Genomic DNA, 27,374 nt, shown 5'->3' with positions numbered 1-27,374 from the left:
TTTCTCTATTTTCACCAATAAGTAAAATTTGCCAAATTTAATTGAACATGTAAAATAACAATAAAAATTCATCAGTATACCTTTAATTATAAATGCCATTCTCTCAGTCAGATAACATTGTAAGACTGCCCTCTAGTGGCAGCATCAAATCTACTGATCACATGTACTTTTATCTCCCAGACACAGAGAAATTTGTTTTAAAAGAAATTAATCGTGACAAGATAAAAGGTTTAAGCTAAGTACACAAGGTAAAACATTCGCATGAAGAAAAAAAATCAGTAGAGTGCATACTGATTGTTGAAAACAAAATCATTAATTAGTGGCTATTCCCATGCAGGCGTGCAAATTAAATTGAACTGAAATGGCAAAACAAAATGAAACGATCGATGAATTTTTAGGAAACAAGACTCTCTGGAACCCAGAAAATGAATACAACCTAGACAAATGTGTGAAATAGCTGAGAAGTGTTAAGTGGATCTGTGTTTTTTTATCTGGCTCATCAGATGAAATCTATATATATGTGCTGCAATTTGTCAGGTGTCAATGAGTGATTGTAGTAGATGCAACAACGTAGAACAGATCATGCATGAAAATGTTGTGATTCAGGGGCTGTAATGCTTGAGGAAACATTTGAAAGATTGGTTTAAAAGATGGGACAAAAAAAAATATATCAGTAGTAAACTGATCATTAACAAATCTACTGGTCAATTTTGGGAGTTTGTGAATGCTTTACCAACTAAAGGTTTTATGGCACGAATGTCACAATGACTATCATAAAATTAAGTCAATCAAATTGCAAAATTTCCCAAAGCAAAAATTCACTGATTAGTTGAATCAAGTTTCAAAAATAATATACTATAGAATACTTTATTTTCGCTTGGAATTTATTTTCGCTATTTTCGCTGAAGGAATGATTCTGTGAAAATAAAATCCAGCGAATATACTTTTTTTCCTATATTTCACATTAAACTCCTCAAAAATCTGTGAAAATAAATTCCATACAAAACGCCCAAAAAGCCTTTTCAGCGAAAATTAATTCCAGCGAAAATAAAGTATTCCACAGTATATTAATCACAGCTACATGTATTATGATGTCCGTAGCAATGGGATAGAGCAATATTGTAGTTCTAGAATTGAAGTAGAAGATAACTAGCACCACAGGAAATAAAAATAAAACATGCAAAGGTGCAATCACTGTAGAGGGAGAATTTAATTACAATACTTAACATGAGTTCAGGATATTAGTAAAGGCAAATTGAAAATAGGATTGGCACCCCTGTCTAGTGACAATTGGTGTACACTCGTTTGACCTTCCTCCTGACAATACAACAGCTGGAACACTCCAGTATTTAAGTGCCTTTGAATTTCACATACACACCAATCACCTGAATAATTGAGACAGGTTTCTCTCCACTAAGAGTACATATTAAATTGTATAAAGTGAGGTGAGGAAATGGCGATACCAGCTAATCAAAAATATATGTACTGCAATATAGCATTTGTGGTTTCATTGGGCATGGATTCCTTCAGTCCACTCAACCCTTAAAAAACAGGTCATGCATATGTTTCAACAGTGTGTAGATAATAACTGGTGAACTGTAGCACACTGAAGCATTATATATTGCTTTGAAGCACCCTGGCATTCTACTGTTAGTGCACATACCGAGTAGTAGAGAAAGAATAAAAAAATACTTTTATTACCGACGAAAAAAATCCCATTATCCTCATAAATATTCTATTTTAGAAGTACATTGACATTGGAAATCATGTGATTATGTATCAGCATCTGTAACCCAATATGTACAGAAATAAATAGCAAGTTCAAATAAAAAATGTCAATGAAGTCAGGAAATAATTGTAGACATAAGAAATGAAATTTAGACAATCTGACAACATTCATCTCCAATAGTTCCATACATGAAAGAATCAGGACTAAACAATTATGACTATCAACATGCCATCATACTGATATGTGGCAGTTGAATCAAAACAGACAATCAACGAATGCAGTGCATAATGACATCAATCATCTGAAAATGTTCCAAGTGTTGGAACAGTCAATAAAAACCTTGATTTAGGTTGAATTATAAAATTTATAAATATTTATAAAAAAGTAAAAGAAATGGTTTTGTGTTAATAGTGATGTACATATAAAAGTATTTGTTATTTACTAAATTTATTAAATTCCGAACATGTATACTAAATCTTTGTCCTAGTTGCAGTGTTCAAGCATAGACATTAAAAAAAATGTCTTTTAAGGTCTATGGTTGAAGATACCATGGCAGGTACCATGAATGATCTCTAGGGATGTTACATAAGATATTTTTCAAATACCTGTCACATCCATGTGTTAACTACCGGTACTACTTCATCATCATGCTGTCACAATGATTCTTGGGGCAATGAACTATTAAAGTAATCAAGTACACCAGTGACTGTACATCAACCTTTCAGCTATTAATTCATGAAGATGAGTCTCTGATGCAAAAGCATCAAATTAGGTAAATTTTGAGTAACAGTTATCAATCTCTCACCAAAGGTTAAAGCTGGTGGTCTGGGCTTAAGCTAACACACTTACTCACTCTCATAGCCACAAGGCTTTCACTGTAAGTTGACAACCGGTGCGGTTGGATGATTACTTTGATTATTTGCCCAGCAAATTTGAAAAACTATGCAGTCAATGGAATAATTGTTTAGCCTCTTTAAGATTCTTGGTGTGTAGCCATCTACATGTACATCCACATGTACCAGACATGAATATTTTGTTTAATCTCAGTGATGTACGGTAGTCTGAATTATATTCATTCAATGATGTCTTTAGATACTTTCAGTGTGCCTAGTTCACAGTATTTAACTTTGGTATTTGGTACTAATAACAATAACAGAACCCAAACAAAGTGTGCATCTAAAAAAGATGTGCTTACTAATTTCAAATGTGCAACCTGTTGGCTGTTGGTTGGAGGTGACTTCATAAAAGTTTATCATTCTGCTAACAATGCATGTAACATGACATATTGCATGTAACAAAACAGCACAGGCCCCGTACAGCACAACACAACACTGAACAATAAGAGTGAACAAAAATTAGACTAATATTATTGACAGGCAGTGAATGTTGTAGAAAGTAATGGTGATTGGCAGTCAATTGCATGACCAATTATAGATAAACAGTAAATTCATACAAAAGGCTGCAAATTAAATCACATATAACATTTAATTTACCAACTTACTTTTCATAAGAACATGCCAAATATTAAAAGAATATGTAATATGTAAAGTAGTGTATTATTAAAGTTGCACTCTAAAAGATCATACCTTTATTAGGTCATGATATGTAAAATATTTGATAAGTTGGTAGTATAAACATGTGCATATTGCTGAACAAATTGAGGATTCTCTTTTGTTTTGATTGACTAAACCTTCCAATAATTCAGAACGAAGGCGAATCTTTGTGAATTCATGTGTTGGATCACTAATTATTAATGCACTGAAATTGAAAATTTGAATGTACATATCTGTCAATATTTCCTGCAACTCAAGAAAATGAAATATTTTACATATAGTCTGAAGGTCCTAGTAAGATAACAAGTGATACATATTTATACATACATAAGGATATTGTAAATGCACCCAAGTGTCCATGAGATATGATAATAGCATTGTCATAATACCCAAGTCAAGACTACTACAAAATGTTTAATTTTTTTCACTAGAAATTTCTGCATTTTGAGAATTAACGAATATTTTGTAAGGATGACACTTTGTAAAAGTTGCCATGACTCTCGTTTCAACATATCCCCTACTAATGCATATATTTTTCGCATTTATTTAGGCTATCTGTGGGGGATTTCAGGAGGCATTACGGTTAAGTACCATGGTTCACAGTACAGTCATACTTGTACTCCAAACATTGTGATCTGTCAGCTGACCTATGATGAATTTGTGTGTACCATATGACCACAGTCAGTTGGCGCACAAACAATAATAAAATAATTGGGATAATTACTATATAGGGGCTACCATCTTGAATACGGCATGAAACTAAATAAAGAGACAAGTTATGAAACAGGTTTTTCAGATTCCTACATACCAGGGGAAAACAAATTCTAATCTTTCACAGCCAAACGATCCGTTTGGGTAATAATATTAAGCCAACCACCAACATAATTAGGCCGAATATGTTTTTTGTGTGCAAAATACCTTGCATACGAACACCTAATTACTGGTACACAAAGAACATAGAACACTTTCCCTGGGTATTTGAAACTGAAATTGTCGTCTACACTGTAAGACCGTCGCTGATCTGCTTCTGAGTGAATGACCTTGTGGGAATATTGCTTTGTTAAAATAGAGACATCTTGAATTATCAAAATTACAGATTAGCTAAATTTTTTACAGTATAGATGTACTCTTTTAAACCTTGATCTCCTAGTGTTTTTCATTTTACTCCAAGTAAAGCTCAATCACTGGAATGACGTCCAACTCGTATAAAATTTTCTTAATTTCAGTTTGGTACAAAACAGATTCGCTGATAATTCTCAAATGGAAGTATCAGTTTGCTTTGATTAATGACTTATAAAGAAATATATATAAAAAAATATATAAAGAAACGGTTGCCATGGCAACTATAATTCTATACATTTCGGTCGTCAAGGTAACATTTACGACATACTGCATTCTAATATCACATACTTCGATTTCATCAAGGTGAAACAAATGGTGAACAGGCAGGGTCACTGTATTTAAGAAGTGCATGCGCATAAAAACTGTCATCCATCTTTCATGACAACACAAATGAAAAGACAGTTCACACACTGCGTATTAATATTTGTCATTGATTTACACTAATGAATCTAAAGGTTAATTATTTTTTTTCTTCAAAAATGTTGTCATAGAAACAATCTTGCATTTTCTCCTGTACATCTACACAGAATTTGTATTCTGAATTTCTTGTAAAGAAAAATCGCACAATAGAGAAGATTTAACCACAACATAAAAAAAACGCATTGTCAGCCACTAGGAGGATGGACAAGTGGTGAACAAAATTTTACGAGAAAAATTGTTATGAGCAAAGTCAACAGTATTTTTCTTCACAAATCAGAAAAGAAATCCTTGACATAAAAGGTGAGCAATATTCTCTCTTGGGATAAATTAAATTGTTTTTATTGAAAATTTCTAGAATTTTGTTCAGTTTGCTGTATTTACCGACAAATTGTATTTCCATATTAATTGAATGGAAACCCCAATCATTGGACAGAAATTTGAATAGGTCACATGGACAACTTAGATGAGGTGCTTCGAGTTGTGGCAATTTCCATAAAGTCAGGTAACATACAATATGTAATAATAACTAGGAACGCCATGACCTTGTTCTAACATTTGTAGAGTATGAAAGTTACTTCACTCATATACGGTATAACTACGCTACAGGTATTTACGATACACAACATTCCACAAATAATCCACAAACATCAGGGTGAGGCAGTCATAATATCGTGTCACGAGAATGTCAAGTAAAAGCGAAAATAGAATAAGCAGCTGAAAAAAGTGGTCATGAATAAATAAATAAAGCTAAAGAACACTTTTAACACAGTTTAACAAGTTTAATGTTAATAAGAAAATTCCAAAAATTGGAAACTGTGAAAGGAAAGTCGTGGCCAAACTTTCATTGATGAATGAATAAACTGCCTGCATGGATGGGTGTACATGGTGGACAAGGGTGTTTTTTGAGATCTGTTCTTGTCTCGACGCCTCATCCTTAGGTATACTGGCACAATAATGGCTAGTGTTGGAAGACAGAAAGACGGTGCAATATAAAAATAATACTTCCCCAAGAAGCCCAGCAGGTAAACGCAAGTAAACCACTGGGTCAACACATAATTGGCTAGAGGTTGTTGTCTGTATTAAAAAGAAACAACCCAGCTGAAACAGTCAACAGACGAAGGTGGTGTAACTTGAAAGCAACCTGCAAATATTTGACAACTGGGTCACCGCTCGGGAAGCTTAGGATTCATAAACAACAGAGCGAGTGCTGGAATCCTAACAGACAACATCGATAAAGAGCAGTATGAGGTTGAGGTGTACACGTGTCAGTCAGACCAACTGTAGCGTATAAGAAAAGTTCATAGCATAGCAATTAGTGGCAACTAGATTGCATATACATGACGACACTACATGAATTCAGCCAAGATATGTTCAAACATTTTGTGTATTCACAAACAAAAAAGGCAGCCAGTCTATCAAATTTTATCAAACAAAAACATATTCATGAGATGGTGTTGGTTGAACCCACTGAAACCAAAAGGGTAATATATACACTATACACAACTGTATATTAGGGTTGAAGAAGATTTACCCAACAGACCATCTTTCTGATTACATTCATTCCTGAGATATTATATTGCAGTGTCTACATGTATCAGTATTTCTTGTTTCACAAAATTAATCTTATAATTTAAAATATAATCAGTGAAAAAGTCAGTGCACATTTTTTTGGCAGCAGCAGTAGCAGAAGCATGTTAATAATTATAGATTTGGAAATTGATTTTCAGTCAAATCGCTTATCATCACAGATTTTCCCAAGAAACAATTATTTTTCCAGACTGGATAAATCAATTACAATGTATATCATAAACGTCTCCTTGTTGCAGGAAATGAACACACTGCTGGATCTGATTGTATTTTAAATAAATGGCAAGTTCAGTATTTTCCTATTCCTGGAATAGTGAGTTCATTTATCTGCTGCAAAGCATTACAAAGAAAATTTCTTTGACACATTTGAATATTATTTATAAGGGAAAATTATTGATTTAAGAGTTGAAACATAGTAGTAAAATTACCATGGTAGGGCCTTTTGTTTACTTGAAGAAACATTGTTAACTGCAACTGACAATTTTTTATATGCCAGGAAAAATAAAATTTTATAGCCTTTCTTTTTCTTTTTCAACCATCAAATCATAAATCTATAAAGTTTGGAGACAATGTCAATATCTGATCAAACTTATATCCTTTAGCGTGGCGGTGGGGGGAGTTGGGGGTGGGAGTCTGACAGAAAAAAATGTATTCAACAATTTTATTTTTCAATGAGTTATTGTTCAAATAAAGAATTTATTTGTCTTAGGTGTTCAATTTTTTTGACAAAATCTTTACAATACACAAAACAAGTCAAGTTATAAAGCGGTTATATATTTTAAAATATTGTTGGTTTTTCAGTTTACAAGTTTACAAGCACACACTGATTAAATGATAAACCATCATGGAATGTGTTTATGATAAATCAAAAAACATTCCTGGAAATGTAAAACTATGCCAATTATCAATATTAAGAGGGAGTGGCCATTATTGTCGAAAAAAGTTAATCAGATCAGATTTATTAAATTTACAATCTGATGTATGGTCACAAATTTTATATTTCTATTTGGTAGTTCTCATATTTATGCAATTTTTGCATCCAAACTAAATTTATTATTTTTTGTTATTACAATGTATATTGAAATTTTGACCACGAACATGGAAGATATTCCTACAAATAAACATAGGCATTTATTATGATGAATGTAACATGTAGTATTTCAACATGTATAATGTACCAAATTTGAACAAAAACGACAAAGCATGTCCAAGATACCACATTTTCGAAAAACAAAATGGCTGCCAGTCAGGGATCGAATCAGTAAACCACTGCATGTGCATATGTTCCACATAAAGTACTAGGCACATGCAAAAAATAAACAAAGAGTTCTGAAATATGGCTGCGGACAGATGGACAAACAGACAGACAGACAGATGGAGACCAAATTGTAAGACCCTGTTAACTTCCTTCGAATAGGGAATAATAACACTTATCAGCATGTATCTCTTGGTTGAGACGAAGACATATTGCAAGACCCTAGAGATGAATGAAAAATGAGGCATTGTATGGAAATACCTGGATCAGTAATGAATAAAACACTATGACAGATTAGAGGTGTACCACCATCTGAAAGCAAGAGAAAATAACTATACTGAGGCACGAGAAGGAAATGAACAATCACACATATTTGAGTAGGATGGGTAAGCAATGAAAACATATCTTGTACTCGGAACAATGTCTCAAACATGAGCAAGATGCCAGAAACAATTCAGTCGCAAATTATAATTTGAATGAACTTTATATTACAATGAATATTAAAATAGAATTAGATTGACACTGACAGATTATGCGTGATACACAATTAAACCCAAGTGGGGACGTTTTTGTCTTGGTCTGATGATTACGCCTAATTATTTGAATACATCTAGTCAGACACACCTGACATATACAATACGATGTCATGTTGCTATGACCTCATATTCATGCAGAACAGTTCACAGCCATCAGAATAGGAACACAAAGGATAAACAAGTTATGATGTTATTATTAAAGCCATGACTCAATCATCATATGACCTAACATAATTTCACCGACCCAAGCTTTTAGTTCATGTTGTCTGTTAGTTGCCTTGTCATAAATTATTTTGAGAAATGACACATTTGTGCATTACACCAAAAGAGTTTTTTTTTCAAAACATGTTCTAATTTTGTTTTATAAAGTTGACATAAAAGACAGCAATGTCATTCATGAAAAGGAGAATTTTCTTTCTTCTGACTGAATGGTCTATTCACATACATTTATATCATATACATATGGTAGTAACAAGTACATACTCCTAGAGCACAGATCTTTCTTTTCAAAAAACAATTCCCATTCAATAAAAACATCTGCGACAAAAAATGCAAATTTTGATAATAACCTCCTGCAAATCTGGTCACCTGTACTCAAGGATAGAATACTGATGAGAAACTATATACATCAAATGTTTTTTTCGCATTAATTAATAGTTTTCTCACAAATTTCTGCTACTAGACGAAATGATCAATTGAGAACATTTGCAAAATGTAACACGTTTTCAATTGGACATTCAATATTTCCCTTGCAATAAAAAAAATAGAGCATAGCATCATGGGTAATACTGCAAACGCAATCCTTGTGTACAGGCATCCATTGTGATGCAGATTGCTAAATAAATGAAGCTTTACAAGTAACTGATCATCGCTGTTCAGAATTGACATTTGAAAGCACAAAGTTTCACGAAAATCAGGGTTCTCAGGCCTTTTATTTTATTTCAAAATGGCTGATAAGCAAGAATTGGCAGTTCTGAACACAGTAATGCAAATGATTGGAATGGTGATAATTAGTTCTCTTGATATCATTTTCCTCAAATAGAATGACCTGGGTTATGAAGAATATATGTAGCACACAAAACCAACAAGAGCTCCATCCATTAGCTAACTGATCTGAAAGTGAATGCAGACTCTTAAAACATGTGACAATTACAGTGTTGCTATAACAGCATAAAAAGCCACTTTCTACTGTGGTGATGTTTGTGGAGAGCTCATACTGATTACATTAGTGCATCCTTTCATAAAAAAAGTTTACATCCCATCATTTTTTTCATCATGCAACATTGTTGGAACAAGTGAATGCACAGTCTCCTTGGGAAGCATGGAGCAAAACTGGCTGGCACACAAATTATGCTGTCTCAATAGATCCCTGAGAAATAACAGCACCCGGAATATACATAACTACTCATACTGCTAGTCAATTTAATCATCAGTGGAGCTCAGATTTATTGCAAATTATTAATCTGGGAAGGAGTTGTGGGATGGAGTTGTATCTGTAAAAATACATTTCACTTACATATGTGCATGCTATAATACCCTTGCAATAGATAAGTGCAAAGTATGCAGCTCTACCACGTACTTATACAATGTAGCTGAAAATTCTGAATGTTTACATACATTGTAATTGCAACAGGGTGTCACACAATGACTCATTTTGCATCATAACTAATCTACATGTACATCTGCCCCTCCTTTTGATTCCTCTCTGTATACTTGTATCTCTCATCCTATATTGTAAACTATCCTACCTTGCTTTGACTTCCCGTTAACTGCATAGCTCCAAAATTTTTTGTATCTAGAATTCCAAATGGCTTTTACACTCGACACCTTATTTCTAACCCAAGGGAAGTTGTCCAAAGTGATAAAAGCTAAAAGGGGGAATCCCAAATAAATTGAATTTTAAAAGAAATAGTACAATTTACAAGATAGACCGAAATGTTACTGCATCACAGATAAGTAATTGGTACTCGGGATAGTAAAAATTCTTTAAAAAAAACAACATATTTATTTATATTATAGAGGAGAGCAAGATTGAAGAAGAAAGAATAAAGATAAGAGGTGGTAGTGGTGATATCAAAGGGTCTACTGCACAAGGGCTAATTAAACACAAAATATAACAAGTCATTGTCAATGACACGTCCCCGTTCCGTTCATATTTGAGTGACATATACATTCAAAGCAGATCATGACCGAAATGCACCTGCATATGTACAACACATTGTGCTAAATCTGAACAAAATCCATCCATGCATGACTGAGATCCGGTTCTGGAATTGTGAAAATACGTGATTTTGATGCATTTTCGGCCTTAAAATGGCCATCATTTCGCTATTGTTAAGCAGATCATGAAACAAAGGCACATATCTATTTGTGACATGATGTACCATGTGTGTGTGAAGTTTGAACTTGATCAATCCAGACATGTCTTGGATACGGATCCAGAAGTGAATTCTTTAAAACAAAAAGGCCGCCAGTCGGCCATTTCGAACTTGATCCGTGCATCAAGGTCCTATTATGTTTAATGTATGTACCAAATTTGAACAAAATCCATCCATGCATAACTGAGATACGGGTCCGGAATGGTGAAAATGTGCGATTTCAATGCATTTTCGGCCTTAAAGCGGCCGCCATTTGGCTATCGTTAATGAGATCATGAAACAAATGCACATACATATTTGTGACATGATGTACCTTGTGTGTGTGAAGTTTGAACTCGATCAATCCAAGCATGTCTCGGATACGGATCCAGAACTGAATTCTTTAAAACAAAATGGCCGCCAGTCGGCCATTTCGAACTTGATCCGAAAAAAAAAATGACGTGCATCAAGGTCCTATTATGTTTAATGTATGTACCAAATTTGAATGAAATCCGTCCATGCATAACTGAGATCCGGGTCCGGAATGGTGAAAATGTGCAATTTCAATGCATTTTCGGCCTTAAAGCGGCCACCATTTGGCTATCGTTAATGAGATCATGAAACAAATACACATACATATTTGTGACATGATGTACCTTGTGTGTGTGAAGTTTGAACTCGATCAATCCAGACATGTCTCGGATACGGATCCAGAACTGAATTCTTTAAAACAAAATGGCCGCCAGTCGGCTATTTCGAACTTGATCCGAAAAAAAAAATGACGTGCATCAAGGTCCTATTATGTTTAATGTATGTACCAAATTTGAATGAAATCCGTCCATGCATAACTGAGATCCGGGTCCGGAATGGTGAAAATGTGCGATTTCAATGCATTTTCGGCCTTAAAGCGGCCGCCATTTGGCTATCGTTAATGAGATCATGAAACAAATGCACATACATATTTGTGACATGATGTACCTTGTGTGTGTGAAGTTTGAACTCGATCAATCCAAGCATGTCTCAGATACGGATCCAGAACTGAATTCTTTAAAACAAAATGGCCGCCAGTCGGCCATTTCGAACCCGATCCCAAAAAAAAATGACGTGCATCAAGGTCCTATTATGTTTAATGTATGTACCAAATTTGAACAATATCCGTCCATGCATAACTGAGATCCGGGTCCGGAATGGTGAAAATGTGCGATTTTGATGCATTTTCGGCCTTAAAATGGCCGCTATTCGGCTATCGTTAATCGGATCATGAAAAAAATGCATGTGCATATGTCCCATATAATGTGTGATGTATGAGTGAAGTTTGAACTCAATCGGTCCATGCATGTTCGAGATACAGGTGATCACGGACGCACAGACGCACGGACGCACGGACGCACACAGGGCAAAACATAAGTCCCCGTTTTCGGACTGCGTCCGAACGGGGACTAATAATCACTAATAAAAATCCTAATGAATAAAAGTACAGATGTACATCAGGAGAATTTTATGACTTTTTTTTAATTACAGCAAAGTAAATGTAACATGGTAATCTGGGAATCATTTGTTGGAAAGTAAATGTCATTTTGAATTAGCTTACCAGGGGGTAATCATCATACATTACTTTTTTTTACTGTGAACAGAAAAAATAGCAGGGTATTTATATCCATTTATATCAAACCCATAATAAATTGGCAGACATTACTAGTATGAGTGGGCGGTCACATAACTAAAATATACATGTCATTTTAATAGTAGCTTACCATATCATACCCTGTTCTGTTCTTTTTGATAAATTTGCCAACACTTGTCGTCAGTCATCAATATTTAATTCAACACTAATTATTATTATTAATATGACAGGATCTGGTGACTGCAGTCATGACTATTGACTCCCATTTTTATTTTGCACACATGATTGCAGGGGAATTTTCACCCACACTACTCGACCTGAATTTCACAATGCATATCTCCAATGTACTGAGTAAGAATTTATTATGAAGAGGTGAGCACATTTAATCACAATTTGAAATGCTTGTTGGTGTCCAGACCGACAACATTAAAATATGATTGGGTCACAGAAGTTAATGCATTATAAGTGATGGTTGTACATACATATGTAATTGTTTACCCAACTTACAAAAACCACTTAACCATAAAAAGGCAAAGCAAAAAGTGGAGAAATGAGGAATAGGAATAGAACTGTACTGGAAGTATCATCGCACGAATGTCCATTTGCATCATTATCTGAATACATACAAGATGGAAATTATCAACTCAACAGCTCAGCATGTCATTTTCCTCATATCAGATCAGTTTACATTACAGTCACTTGAAACTAAATTAAGCATCAAAAAGAGTTAGTGACAAAGGGAGAATGTGATAAGTTTTATCATGCAATTTGATCTGATAAGTATTCCACTGTAAAGCACATGTATGGGCAAATAAGTGCGCATTCCGATAGTGTCAATGTTCATCAGCACCATAAATATTTTAACCTTTTAAACGACAATTTTTTCCACCAACAATTAGGTACAACACTTTTGTATTTTTCAATATTAACTTTAATGTTAAGTTAGGAGTAAATGAATATGATATGATAATTACCATTGGCAAACAGGATTATGCTAAAAAATTTACTGATTTTTAGCTGATTTTGGTACTTAAAGGGATAACGAACATTTATCATACTCGTTCTGACATTTTACATCTTTCCAAAGCATTTAATTGTACAGCATTCATTTAAAACAGGGCAAATGTCAACTTTATAATTAACAATGTAAATCATCCCCCAGATTCCCAGGCAAGGGATAAAACTGTATTAAGACTACACAGATGTAACACATATACAATACATGTACAACAACAGAATAATCGCAACAAAAGTGGCACAGAACTCCCAGGGTATTATGGCATTGCTATTATAAGAGTCTACAGCAAGATCTACAATCCGATAACCATGACGAATGGGTCTAGGAAGATCATTAACATTAATGGTCTCATCTAAATCCATGGCATGTAATATTAAATGAGGGCAAAACAACGCAAGTCACCTTTGCAGCATTGATCAGAAATCATCTTTATTTTCAGTCTTTGATATCCACTACTCACATACAAAGGTCAAATATAGTGCATATATCCTATAGTCTAGGGTAGTGCAAGCACTAATGTAATCTTTTTTTTCAACATTTGTATTTTGTTTACTATAGCAACCCTAGTCAGCGGACAGCTCAATTATTACAAATTTGCTATGTCAATACCAGCACATTACTGTAAAAAATTTAAAATTAAAAGTTGGAGAATAAAAATGCTTGTCCTAATTGATGATCTATCTGTCCCTAGCAAGATAAATTGACATATTATTTAAAATTCAATTTTAAAAAAGGCTCGCCATCATTCCAAAAATTTGTTGGATATTAGCAACATTAGACTACCCCCATTTGGTCAGTGAGTAAAACTTGATATTTTATTAGCCTATCAAGAGGGACAGGTGATTTGTACATTTACCTGTACTAGCTAAAATCTGCATGTCTTGGGACTGGCCTCAATTTCGACCCGGTATTTAGCATGTTTAAAATTATCACCAAGTAATAGGTGATTTTCCGTTCAACTGCGAGATCTTGCGAGATGCATGAAAGACGCGCGTCGAACGTCTGCCGCAAAAATCGAACGATTTGATTTTCAACTCAAATTTCTTTATTTCATAGCTCACATCGACCGGCCGATCTTCGACAGAGGAATATTGCTTTCGAATACCCTCACTTAATCGAAATTGTCTATCATCAAATGTATACAGCACATTATTAAGCATGGAAATGCCCCCAAAATATGTTCGCGTTTGTAGAATCCCACGCGATGTTTGGCGCCACTACGACGCTATGACCTTTGTTTGTCCTGTTGTTACATTCGATTTCATGCATAACGCGTGATTCTCGCAGTGTATGGAAAATGGTCTATTGAATCTTTGACAGTGATGTTAAAAAAAATAATAATAAATTGCTCTAATTTGGTATTGACACATTTAATGGATTTAAATACATTATTAATGATCCAACATCCCTGACCTACAAGCATACATACAAAGATAATCTGTCATCTGCTAGATTCATACAGTATAGCCTCACATCGAAACAAGCAAAGAAATGACTGCGAGATGAGGATTAATAGATGATTTTTCGTACACTGCAGAATCTCGCATACAGTGTGAAAAGCTGTACAGTGATGATTTGATTTTGAACTTGCATTTCTTTCTAGCCTACATGCAATAACCAAAGGCCGATCTTTCAGAAGGGAATATTACACGTACTCATAACTCATTTAAGATACCTTTTCTGTTTTGTTTTTCCTTGTTCTCTTCTTTTTATTTTTATTTTATTATGCTTTTATGTCTTGCCATTTTGAATGTATATGAAACGTTATTGTATTTTATAATCTAGATCCTAAACAGGGTATGATTTCAATAAAGACATTTATTATTATAACTTCATCAAGAGTGACTATCATCAAATGTGTATAGCACATACATGTACATGAAAATACCCCAAAATACTTTTTTATGTTTGTCAACTCACATATGTTTGACATTCGATTTTACTGATAAAACAAGATCTCACAGTTAATGGAATAAAAACTTTTCGCGTGTGAGGGGGTGTACAAAATGTCAAGCTGAACAACTTGACTATTCTAGTCAGTAACACATGTATACAGCCACCATAAATTACTGTGTATACCATGCCGTACTGAATTGCAATAAACTAAAATCCATTATAAAGAAGCTGCTGTTGTCTGACCTTTAAACAGATCATTGAGGTAAAAGGGTAAAAATAACTATATTGTTTAAAATATTTGAGAAATCCGTTTCGAGCACAGTGAACAATATTTAAATGATATTATGGTTCCCATAGAAACTCATCATTATCTGTTATATTGTTGTTAATGACCATACCTCAATACGGAGACAAAAACAGAAATGTCAGCTTTTTTTGTCATTGTTGCTGTGCAAAATAAATTATGCTATGAGGAAGCCCCAGATTTTTTTTTTAAAGGAATGCCACAAACTGCCACATCAGGTATAATGCATGGTGTCAATATTAATGATAGCTACATGAATAATGTAGGTTTGTTATAAACATATCCATATTGAAGAGAGAAATAGTTAATAGAATATAGAAATAGAATAGTTCTTACTATAAAAAACAAGCAGCTGCTCGGCAGAGATAGCTCTGCTTTTAGCAATGCACATTTCAATTAAAGAATTGAAGATATCACCACGAAATGAACAAATCTGATAGAGGTCTGCCTGTAGTACCTATATGTATACCGGTAATATCAAAGCAATCAGATTTGCAGTTTTTAACAAGAAGTTAAAAATATAACTTTTTACTAAAAATATTCATTAAGATTAGAGAATTGAAGATATCATCAAGATATGAACAAATCTACTGGTAAGTGATGTCTACCCAAGGTATCAAAAGCAATCAGGCTTGTATTTTTTTAAGAAAATGTCGAAACAGTAAAAAGTTGATGCGGACCACAGTGACGACGGCGGACAACAACAGACAATCACTTGTATGATAAGCTCCACCCGACAAAGTCAACAGCGGGGCTAAAAATATACTGTTGTAAATTGTGCCCAATAATTTATGGGCAAAATAAGTCGTATGTATTTTAATGGTTCAGTATACAGCAGATTTTTTGTTTCTTTGTGCTTCTACATAAGCTGTTCACATATTAAAACGGATAAAGAATTGATTTGAAACTACACCTTTATAACAACATGTCTAATATTTGGACTATAATCAATCAGAGTGAAATAAAATAAATCACCCCAGAATTCCATGGAAACTTTATAGTGAGAGTAAAGACTACACTAATATTTAAACTGGGTGTACCAAACTTGACAAAAACTGATTGTAGTATTGCCAAGTCGCCTGATAACGCAATGCTATCCACATAAATTTTATTTAGGCGACATGTGGGATGAACTAAGAGGCAAGAGATTTTGGAATGATTTTAACTAACATGCAATCAACACCCCCCCCCTCCCCAAATTCGGTAACACAAATTCCTTAGTTAAAGACGACCACATGTTACATGTATATTCACTGAAACACAAAACAGATTTGAGGAAAAGAAAATGTACATGATAGACCAATTTTGAATTCCCCGGTTGTTGTGCGCCAGTGTTGATGTGACAGAACCTACGATGTCACAAAATTAAATTTTGTCCTGCTTAAAGGGCAGTGGTCGCCATGTAGCAAGTGTTCAAATTTCATGTAAACAATGAATTTTACATGCATTGTATACGTCGCTATGAATCTCATATCGAACATCAGCCTGACGACCAGCACCCTTTAAATATGTGTACAAACAAAATAAAGGTACTTTATATTAGGTTACTAAAGCAACCTGGATGTACACGCCACAACATCTTCAATACAAAAACTGAAGTTTGTATAATAACAATTTGCCTAAAACTGCTTTACGAGATTGCAATTGTCATGCACATGGTAACCAAGCAACAAGAGCACCCAAAACATGGTTATTTATGATCATAATAAGTTTCTAGTAGGAACACAAACCCACACATTTGCTAGTTCATTGTAGGTATTATGAGACGAACATAAATTCTGTGACATCTTGAAAAATGCATGAAGATAAAGAATCATCATATGCAAATGAGGTTGATAATCGGCCAATATAATTTGTTAAGAGCACTGTTTATTTCTGCAGTATGTACAATAAAGCTCAATATCTTACAGACCTAATTTGTCTGCTGTCAATACTGTATATGAGGACACCTAGAGAGATGAAGTATCAATAAAATCTCAGACATTGCACAGAGACTGAGAGGCATTGTAGGGGAAAACACAAAACTCGACTCATCATACATTCCAGTCACAGTTCACAATCAGATCAATTTTCAGGAAACCAGCGAAAACTGCGCTATAAAATCTCTAAATGTATCGGGAAGCTCAAGAAAAATAGCTTGAAAAAATCTGAAGTGATTTGAAAGCTTGTTACCTCAAGGTCTGTTTATCAATAACTGGAAATTGAGGAAGCATGACAGAATTGTAGATTGACAAAAATGTAAAAGGGGCTAAGCAAACAACCTGATAACATAATGGAGACAGCAGCCCCATTCCCACTGGTGCACTAGATCCGACGTGGGAACGGTCAGTTCGCTGAGAAAGCTGGTCCAACTGGGCATGAGCTGACTTTTGAAAGGAGGAATATACACCAACACCCAGCAAATATGGTGATTGAAATTATACTGGTACTTAAGAAATTTTTCAAATTTATGTTCATATCTGAAGTTATATTTTGCAGTAGTAATTAAACAATTTCACATTGATTTTCATAAAACGTCCACTGACCACTGAATTTTTGGCATTTGTCAACTTTCAAAACGATGCCATGTTCATAAAAATATCTGTTCTACTTCCCATCAGGACTTGACATCAGCACGTTGACTAAATCCCCTTCCTTGCGTGAACGTTGCATCAATGTTCTGTACACGATACAGCATGTACGCACAGATTTGAGAAAGCTCAATCATGCTTATGAATGGTACCGGTACTCTGTACTGGCAGATGTACATATGTAGATATGTGTCAAGTGTAAACACAATTTGTTTTTAGAACAGGCTCGCATTTCACGTGGATCATCACTGTTAATAATGATATCATGCACCAAACAAGATATGAACAGGCATCTTGTGCTTATATCTACCGGTATCTATGAGTAATGTACAAAAAAAGGTCAAAGTGATGAATGAATTGAGAGGAAATGTTATAAAACAATCTACAGGGTTTTTCTAGAAAAGAACTGCAATTTAGTGGTGCCACCAAGCGGGGGAAGATAGGGTTCTGCCTACCAAGGTGTGGAGTTTCGGATAATTCTAAGTTAAAGTGGAGCATTCTATGGCTTCCTTTCTTCCTTAGAAACAATTAGTTTTTCCTACAGGGCCTGAACTTCAGAATTGAGAATGCACCAATTTCCACAAATGCTTTGGTATTATTGAAACTTTGAGGTACAAATATAAGGGTACCAGCCTTCTTAAATTCTCAGCTGTGAGGCTGCTAGGCATGATTGTCCTAAGCAAATTTGGTACAGAGAAATGCAGAGATTTCATCTCAAAGTCCGCATTGAATCAGATGTACCATATTTTGCTCCATTAGAAGTGCATCTCTGATAATTTGTATATTACCGGTAGTATACACAATGAAATTTCATAGCCTAATTTTTACAGACGTGGTTGCTCGCAACAGAGACTGAAAAATTTAGACTCCACACTGAGATAAAATTGCAAAAGTAAGATGAAACACTCGCAGTCAAGGTATAAAGTTGGTTAGAAAACAACTTCAGGTTATATGAAGTAGGGCCATTCTGCATGTGTATGACCGACTACGAGCATGTACACTTCAACGATAGTTCAAATACAAATAGGCTCATCATTCACTTTATACTATAGCTTTATTGCCCTGAATATTTTTGTTGCTAGCAATTTGACAACCATCAATGCAGCAACATAAAAATGTCAGGTTGACCCTAGAATGAACTTGACTAAACAAGCAAATTATATCTATAACTGCACCATCACAGATTCAGTCCAGCGACTGTAGCAGTCATGTGACCTATGATTTGAAAAACAATTTGTTTTTTCACTTCAGTAAAGGTGGTATTTTTGTCTAAATGATAAAGTATTTTTATATCTTTTCAAAAAATGTGATCAAGACCTGTAGGCAAACAAAGGGAAACAATATTCATTTAGTCTAAAATTCACGACATAATAGAAAAAAAAATTAAAATGTGCAAAATGATGCACCAAGATTGGCGGGAAAATATGTGCCATTCAATGGGGTAAAGCCAACCATTTCATACTGGATAACAAGCAGAGTGAATGTGAGAATGACAGAAAGGAAATAAGTGTGCGACTTTTACTGAAAACTCTAAACAAGTAATTGTATATGTAAATTTATTCATTACCCCCGGTACTGATTTTTGGATAACATACACTGTAAAATCTGTATTAGAAGCTGCGGCTTCTGTTATTAAAATAGTACAATGCAATGTTTCTATCAGTTAAAAGCAATAAAGATTAAGATTGTGATAACTATTACTACAAAGAGAAAGTTAGTTGTTAAAAGGATAAAGCAAGTGTTACATATCAAATGGAATTTTCATTTCTTGATTGAAATGCATTATGAATATAGTTACCAATCTTTTTTATTATTATTACAATGTCCTAATATGGTAAATTATACTCATGAGTTGCGGGAAGAAAAAAAGTATGGTAAAGGCAATCCATACAACAAATATTTCTTTCATAGCACTTCTATTCGCAAGTCGGAAGAGAAAGGAAGGGTAACTTCAACACACTTATTTTCTTAATCCCACATTACACGAAGTAGGCTGTATTTGACAAAAACTGAATCCTACACTTATTTCCATGAAAAAACCCATAGCTGCAGGGCGATCTCTGCTGATTTAATACAATGTAGTATTATAGAGTTATGGCCATGACCTAATTGGATACATACCTTCTTTACACATACATGTACTACAGGACATTGATTTCCTTACACTGTACACACACCTAAGTATACCACTATATTTGCATATTTATAAATGACATAGGTGTGTCTACAGTCGTAACAAATTCAGTTTCAATGATAAAGTATACATTAAATGCAAATTTTTGGTTTACGTACATGTCTAAAAGAGCAAATACAGTGTAGTACATACTGTAAAATACTTTATTTTGATTTTCGCTGAAAAGACCTTTAAGGGTTTTTTTTGTATGGAATTTACTTTCACTCATTTTTGGCGAGTTGAATGTAAAATATAGGAAAAAGGTATATTTGCTGGATTTTATTTTCATTGAATCTTTTCTTCAGCGAAAATAAAGTATTTTACAGTAGTTTGTATGCTGTCTGGTACGGCCAAAATTATTTATCTAATTCAATTTAGATTAATACTTACTTTAAAGATTTATTTTTGTATACTGTTTAATCAATCCATGAAAAACGTACCATATGATGAACATATGCATGCTAGTACAAAATACATTCATACTGCAGAAATCCAATGAGTTCATTAATGCAAATAAACTTATAAATATGCTTACAACACACTCTGATTATTCAGTATGTTATCAACTGCCAGGCAGTGCTTTCAGGGAAATGGAGTATATAATTAGAATATCTCGCAGACAGTAAATCACAAGCAGTTCAAATGGAAGAGATTTACTGCTGATTAAGTCTTGTCTATGCAGCAGGTCAATTACATTGTCCATTAAGCAAGTGTCATACCACACGGGTTAAATACATTGGGTTGGCAGCATCTCATTTTGTTAATTAAAGAACGAGTTATTGCTACACAGTTTGATCAATATGGGCCTCATGTGACATAAACAACAAATGAAATATACATAATTTGATGACACTGATAACTATAGTTTTACACTAGATATTATTATATATGTGAGCATGCAGAAACATGTCACCAAACAAAATAATTCACAAGGAATGATTACTGGTACATCATACTTGTGATGGGTAGACCAAGGTTAAAATCCCTGGTTGACTATACTACAGACTCAATGGGAATGCCAAAATCACCAAAACTAATGCTTTCTTTCCTCTTGGATTCGTTTCCATAATATTTACTGTGCGGAACTGATATCTCAGATGAAAGACGTTATTTGAATGGTCTTAGAACAACCTGAAAACTTAGTCAAACCATATATACAAGACAGAATTGGATACATAAAAAAAAAACAGTCAACAAACAAGCTGCTCTCTGATTGGTCTGAATGTTAGGTGTTAGGGTTGGGTAGCCAATCAGGCACAGTCTTGTAAGTAGCTTATGGTAAACTTGTGATCAGCTGTTTAAGATTAAACAGTAGAAAGTTTTTATTTGTTCAGTGTAACATGTACATGCATAGAAACCCTAAGGAAAGACATTAGGACATGATGGAGAGAATACCAGAGAACCACCAACCCCACTTTTTCTGGTCTTGAAATACTGTGACAGGAAATAAATAGCTACCCGGTACCTAAGAAGTCAAAGCTGTTGTCTAATTTGCATATCTGTTAGGAATGTAAATACATGAAGGGTTGAGGGTACAAGTCTATATTTCCAATTGACAGCGCACCCAAAGCTGAGATTATTGCCGTGAATATTATCAGATATTGACAGGTACAGCCAAGGATGGTGCTACTTCATCGCGAAATGATATCAGTAATAAAATGCATTTTACCAATTAACAAATAAGTGATGCCTGAAAGCATGCAGACAGCATATTTAATTGATTTCCCCAGTTATTTCAATACAGCTGTAATGATGTTTGTTCCTTTTGTCATCTTACTTAACACATCCCTGCCATATTGTCTGTATGGTAACTGCTGGAATCCTGTGATAGTGCCAATAGTGGAAAAGACAGGAAGTATACAAATACCTCAGATAAAAATGACATGAGCACTACATAAATTCAAACTCAAGTCTGTTCACTATTAACCCCCCCCCCCCCCAATAAAAACATTAAAATGAATTCTGTGATGTTACATACTTATTATGATTTGAACAGGATGATCACTAGATTGGTTGTTTTTCATAAAATTATATACTTATCAATTTTTTTTTAATGTTAGAATATGATAATTGAGAACAGAGAAAAGAATTAACCATTTTCCATATACAACATAACGTAATTTTTGCTAACGTCAATTCACAGCAGGATTTTTAGTAAATCTACAAAAAAAAATTCAATTTACTGACAGAGTACAATTATCTATCATTGCATATTCAAATACGATCTAATCACTTTATTAAATTACCGGTACACATAGAGTACTGTGAACTGCTTTAGTTTTGCCAGACACAAATTACCAGTATTGCAAATTTAGCGAGTCATTGAAAATGGCAAAATCTTGTAGCAATTAAAATTTTACTGGGGTCCTACGACACTAAGTATCAGTGACTTTCGTGAAATTTTGTCTTCAGGAATGCCATAATATCCTGAAAGTTACAAACATTTGTAATATATGCAACATATGCAGAATTATAAACAAGTCACAAACATCATACATGTTGACAACAAAAAAAAGAGCATCAGAAGAATTAACTGATCACTATGTACAATGTACAACTCAGGATATTTGTTGTTTTACATTACTTTTTTGTACCTTTATTTAATTTTACAAAATTTTAAGTAAACTGAACAGTAGGCAGATTCGCCAGCAAAGTGCACATCAACAAACAGAAATGAGTTCCAGGATTTTAATTATTTAAAGTCAAGGACAGTGTAGCTTTCACCAAAGATGTCCATTTCAGTTCATTAACTAATGTATAAAAAAATAAATAAATTGAGCAACAGTAAGTGGAATCACAAATGAGAAAGCTTTCGTAAATATCCGAAAATAATTTAGCCAGCAAAATGCACATCAACTAATAAAACCAGGTCCCAGGATTCCTATTGTTAGGATCAAGGACACTAAAGTTGACACCAAGTGTCTATTAAAAAAAACATGAATAGTTTGGTACCTAAGGTACACCCTCCCCCCATTCAATAAAGTTGTCATTCGGAATAGTCATTTAAAATTGAAAGAGGATACAACATCTGAATACAATCCAGGTCCTATCTAGGTCTGATGCCACACATCATGTACATAGCACATGTACATGTAAGTAGGTTATGGCATAGTTAATGGTAACCCTTACCCTGAACAAGATTTCCAGTCCATTTTTTTTCTTCATTTTCATTATTTTTAATAGACACTACCTTATTTTTTCTAGTAGTAGCACATTTATAAAATTGCCAAGTGTGTCTACGGTTAAAATAAGTCAAAAATAAATGGCTGAAATGTTAAACAATTATTATATATAAATACTGACAAACAAACAAATATAGCTATTGACCAGCAACATATTTACAGATACCGGTTTTATAATTAGTACAAGTTGATATACTTTTAAAATAAGCATGCCATCTCAACTACAGGTGCCAGTCAATACAATACTGTGTAGTTGACGATATTATGACCCAGTTTAGGAGATAACCTTTCAGTATCTCTCACCTGTACAATACTTCTACTATATTACAACTTCAAACAATGTATGCCTTTCATGGTGTCTCTCCCAACGTATCACCTGATCATGTAATGACAGCTTTATTTGTAATAACTAATGTACATGTAAATACCTTTCAATAATCCAATGACGAAATACTTTGACATACATACTACAGCTTGTGCTTTGGTATTGTAATATGTTCGTGATTTGTTCACGAATGTACGATGCAAAAACTTTGGCACTGTATTTTATGTTAAGACATTGCCTTGCTGATTAGTGTTTTGTTTTTTTCCTTATTGATTTTGGTATATCTGTACATCCAGCAGACAATGTATTAATTAATTAATTAAAAGTACAGTGTTTATTAAATAACATTAAAGTGGCTAGTTATTTTGTTTAGACTATACATACACAGAAATAATATCAATATTATTATTAACAGATTGCCTGCTGACTCATTGATTTTAGTATGTCAGTAGAGGCATTCAGCAAGGCAGTGTGTTAATTAATTACCAGCACAGTGGGAACTCAATTGAATAATATTATATTGACTACTTATTTTGTTTAGAACTATATATGTATGCAAAGAATAACATTACAATTAACATACTGCCGACTGAAAACCTCCACAGAGAATGAAAATGAAACCGAAAAATGGCTTTAGCAGGTGATGTCTAAAAATCAAAACATTGCTACAGATATTGAACCTCAGCTTTGCATAAAAGAAGTGCATTGATTTTGCACCGCATCTCGCAAGACTGACATTTTTCATAATCACGATTGTGGAATGTCAGTATTGTGCCTCAAACATTAAAGAATTAGTAAATTTCAATTGGCCCTGAAAATGCAAAAGGTTACCATTTTGCTATCCAATAAAATGCAATATTAGCTGCCGAGGGATTGACAAATACAAAAATACAAAGACACAAGCAAACAGTCACAGATAACTGCAGTCTTTTTTTTTTGATGTTAGATCTCTGGATTTGAATGTGTTTTTGAATATTCAACATTTTAATATTTCAAAACAAGTTGCATCACACACTCCAGAATTCCTTTAAAAAAAAATCATGCAATAACACTTGGGATATTAATAATAATGAATAACCCAAAACTACCATCCAATATGGTGCCATAGGGAGTTATTTATAATTGTAATACTAGTGATACGTTTGATGGGCGTGTCAAGTTACTGCATCACATTTTAATGGCATATAATTTGATACATAAATTGTATTATTATAGATTATGCAATATAAATGGTCTAATTATAACTTTGTAACAGTACCGGTAGTACAGTTATTAGTTTTTTTCATAGTTATTATTTAAAACATCAAAATTGAAGCCCCTGATCATCATCTAAATCACAGCACACAGAATGGCTGACAACTCCCACCAACTGATCAATTATTATTTTTTCCAACATTTTTGCAGGCCCCTTCTGATGAAACATGACATATTTTGTAGATAATTCATTACTTTTAATGAGTTAGGTAACACTATACCAGTAATAGTTCTAGACAACAATGCACTTTTTTTTGCAGTGACCGTCAAGGTCAATATTGTACTAGAAAATTCCATTTTTCAACAAACATGTTTATTAATAATTATACTGGTAAACATGTTATGACAATAACATTTCAAAGAGTAAATGAAAGAGGCAACATGGGAATTCCCTGGTAACCTAATGCATCTGGTGTGTCAATACAAATATTCACAATTAGTTTTCTCTATAAATAGATCACAAATTATCAACAGTGAGAATGATTACATCATATTGCTCACACAGAGTTACAAGTTAATTATTATGTTATAGTTTCTGGTGTAAAGCTTTATCTTCCTGTATAAGTATTTGACAACTAAGAATAGGACAGTTCAGAGTTTGTATTTGCACACAGGATGTTGCCACATTCACACCACGACTGTTGTACAATTTGGTGCTGTAAAGCCTACTACTCCGCATTCTACTACTACATTACCTATTCAGATATTACTGTGGAAAACCACTGACTGAAACGAGAATTTAATAATTATAAAGGAATAAGATTAATAACTACCACTTATCTATATCTTATATCGGTTGGTCCTATGGCCCCAACTGCTTTCAACTATTTTTAGTTTAATTAAACATGGGTTAATATATTTCCAGGTTTTACCATCTGGGGGTCAATGTACATTTTTTAAGACAAGATTCAACTAGTTCATGTTGTGCAAGATCAGAGATAAACCATTAGATTAATTAATGCATCACAAATTGCCTGTGACAAATGGTGACCAAGTACAATAATATTATCTGCATTCAGACGTAGTGCACTGTAAGAAAATCACAAGTGATCCCAACTAGACATTATCCCCAGACCAACAAGTCAGATTAAACTGCCACTGTTTCTCTGTCCTCTAAGCTCTACCATGAGAAAGAGAATTCTGCACTTTAATTTAACCAGAAAGTCTGACGGACAATGGTTAGAATATTTTAAGACATGGATATGATTGTTATTATTCAAATTTTAGACATGATTACAACCATATTGGGAAGCCACACTTAGTTAGAATTCCTCACCTGCATTGGACGATGTTTTATAATATAAATAATAGTGTACACTACCTGTCCTCGCCTTCTGACTGGCCATCTGTTGATGGGGCTCCAGAAGACATGTCATTGACATTCAGCGTATCTCTGATATGCTCCATCATAGAAAGGGAACTATAATCAGTAAGCCCTGGGAGAGTGGAAGCAGGCTGTGACTGTGTTACCGATGACTGCACAGCCTCCTGTCCCTGATTCTGATTCCCACCTTGAGGTTGTGCATTGTTCTGTCCTGTGTTTTGCTGTGATGTTGGTATGTTTTGTTGGTTTTGCTGTGGGGTCGGATTCTGAGTTGGCGTGCTTGAATTTGTAGATTTCACCTGTGGCTGTATATTGGTAGTTGGTTGTTCACTTACAGGCAAAACTACAGGGTTTTCTGTAATTGCATCCTGACCGGCAGTGTAATGAACCGAACTTGCTGCACTAGAATTTCCAGAACCCGGCTCTATCTCAACGGTTCTTTCCGGAACATTAATGGTTTCAACTTTTGGCTCTTTTGGTTTCTCAGCTGGGTCCAAGAAATCAGTACAAGTCCACCTACCCCGTTTGATCGGCTCCGTTGTTTCAATTTTAACAACTCGAAACCTGGAGGGACCGTTTCCCTGGTTGTTGCCATTGACAGTCGGTGGTAAGGTTTCCTTAATAATTTCCGGAGACATGAGATCTTCGTTTGATTGGTCGAGATCTTGTGATGTGTTTTTGGACATGTCAAGTAAGTCAGAGGACACATCCTCTGCGTGACTTTCGTCGAGTTCATCCATACTTTCAGCATCATCATTGTTGGTGTTCTCCGACACCTTGACACTTGTTATTTGGAAGCAACTCTTCTTCTTTTGGCTAGCAGCGGTACCTGTTAGGTAAAGCTGTGAGCTTTCATCACCACCTACATCCATCGCATGTTTGTCCGCCATTATTTCTTCCTGTAAACCACCCTCTGCCATCTTCAGTCACAACACGGTGAAAATTATCACAGAAAACTCGACAGTGTTACCCACCTCACAAAGTCAAAATCGTACATAATAACTTCCATGGTTATCCAGTTATTATTTGGTATCAGTTCTGCGTCGACTGACCACCAAAATGTAACTTTTGCAACCAATTTTCGTCGAAAACCGGTCAACTACAAACTACACAGGCTTCTTGTACAAAACCCAAGATGGCGACAG

The 27,374-nt window shown here is 34.3% G+C and overlaps 1 protein-coding gene across 1 annotated transcript in view; it reads right to left on the bottom strand.

The window, feature by feature from the left end:
• The window catches only part of LOC100370433 (uncharacterized), a 50,727-nt gene extending 23,353 nt beyond the window's left edge, over nt 1-27,374 (bottom strand). Inside the window, exon 1 of the mRNA XM_002739818.3 lies at nt 26,227-27,374. Coding sequence (XP_002739864.2) covers nt 26,227-27,149 — 923 coding nt within the window. The 5' untranslated portion in view covers nt 27,150-27,374. The remainder of the gene's footprint in view (nt 1-26,226) is intronic.

This window comes from Saccoglossus kowalevskii, chromosome 1 (assembly GCF_978046115.1).
Source record: "Saccoglossus kowalevskii chromosome 1, keSacKowa6.1, whole genome shotgun sequence".
NCBI lineage: Eukaryota > Metazoa > Hemichordata > Enteropneusta > Harrimaniidae > Saccoglossus > Saccoglossus kowalevskii.
Note: the sequence above shows the minus strand (reverse complement) of the source record. Positions and strands in the feature narration are given on the sequence as shown.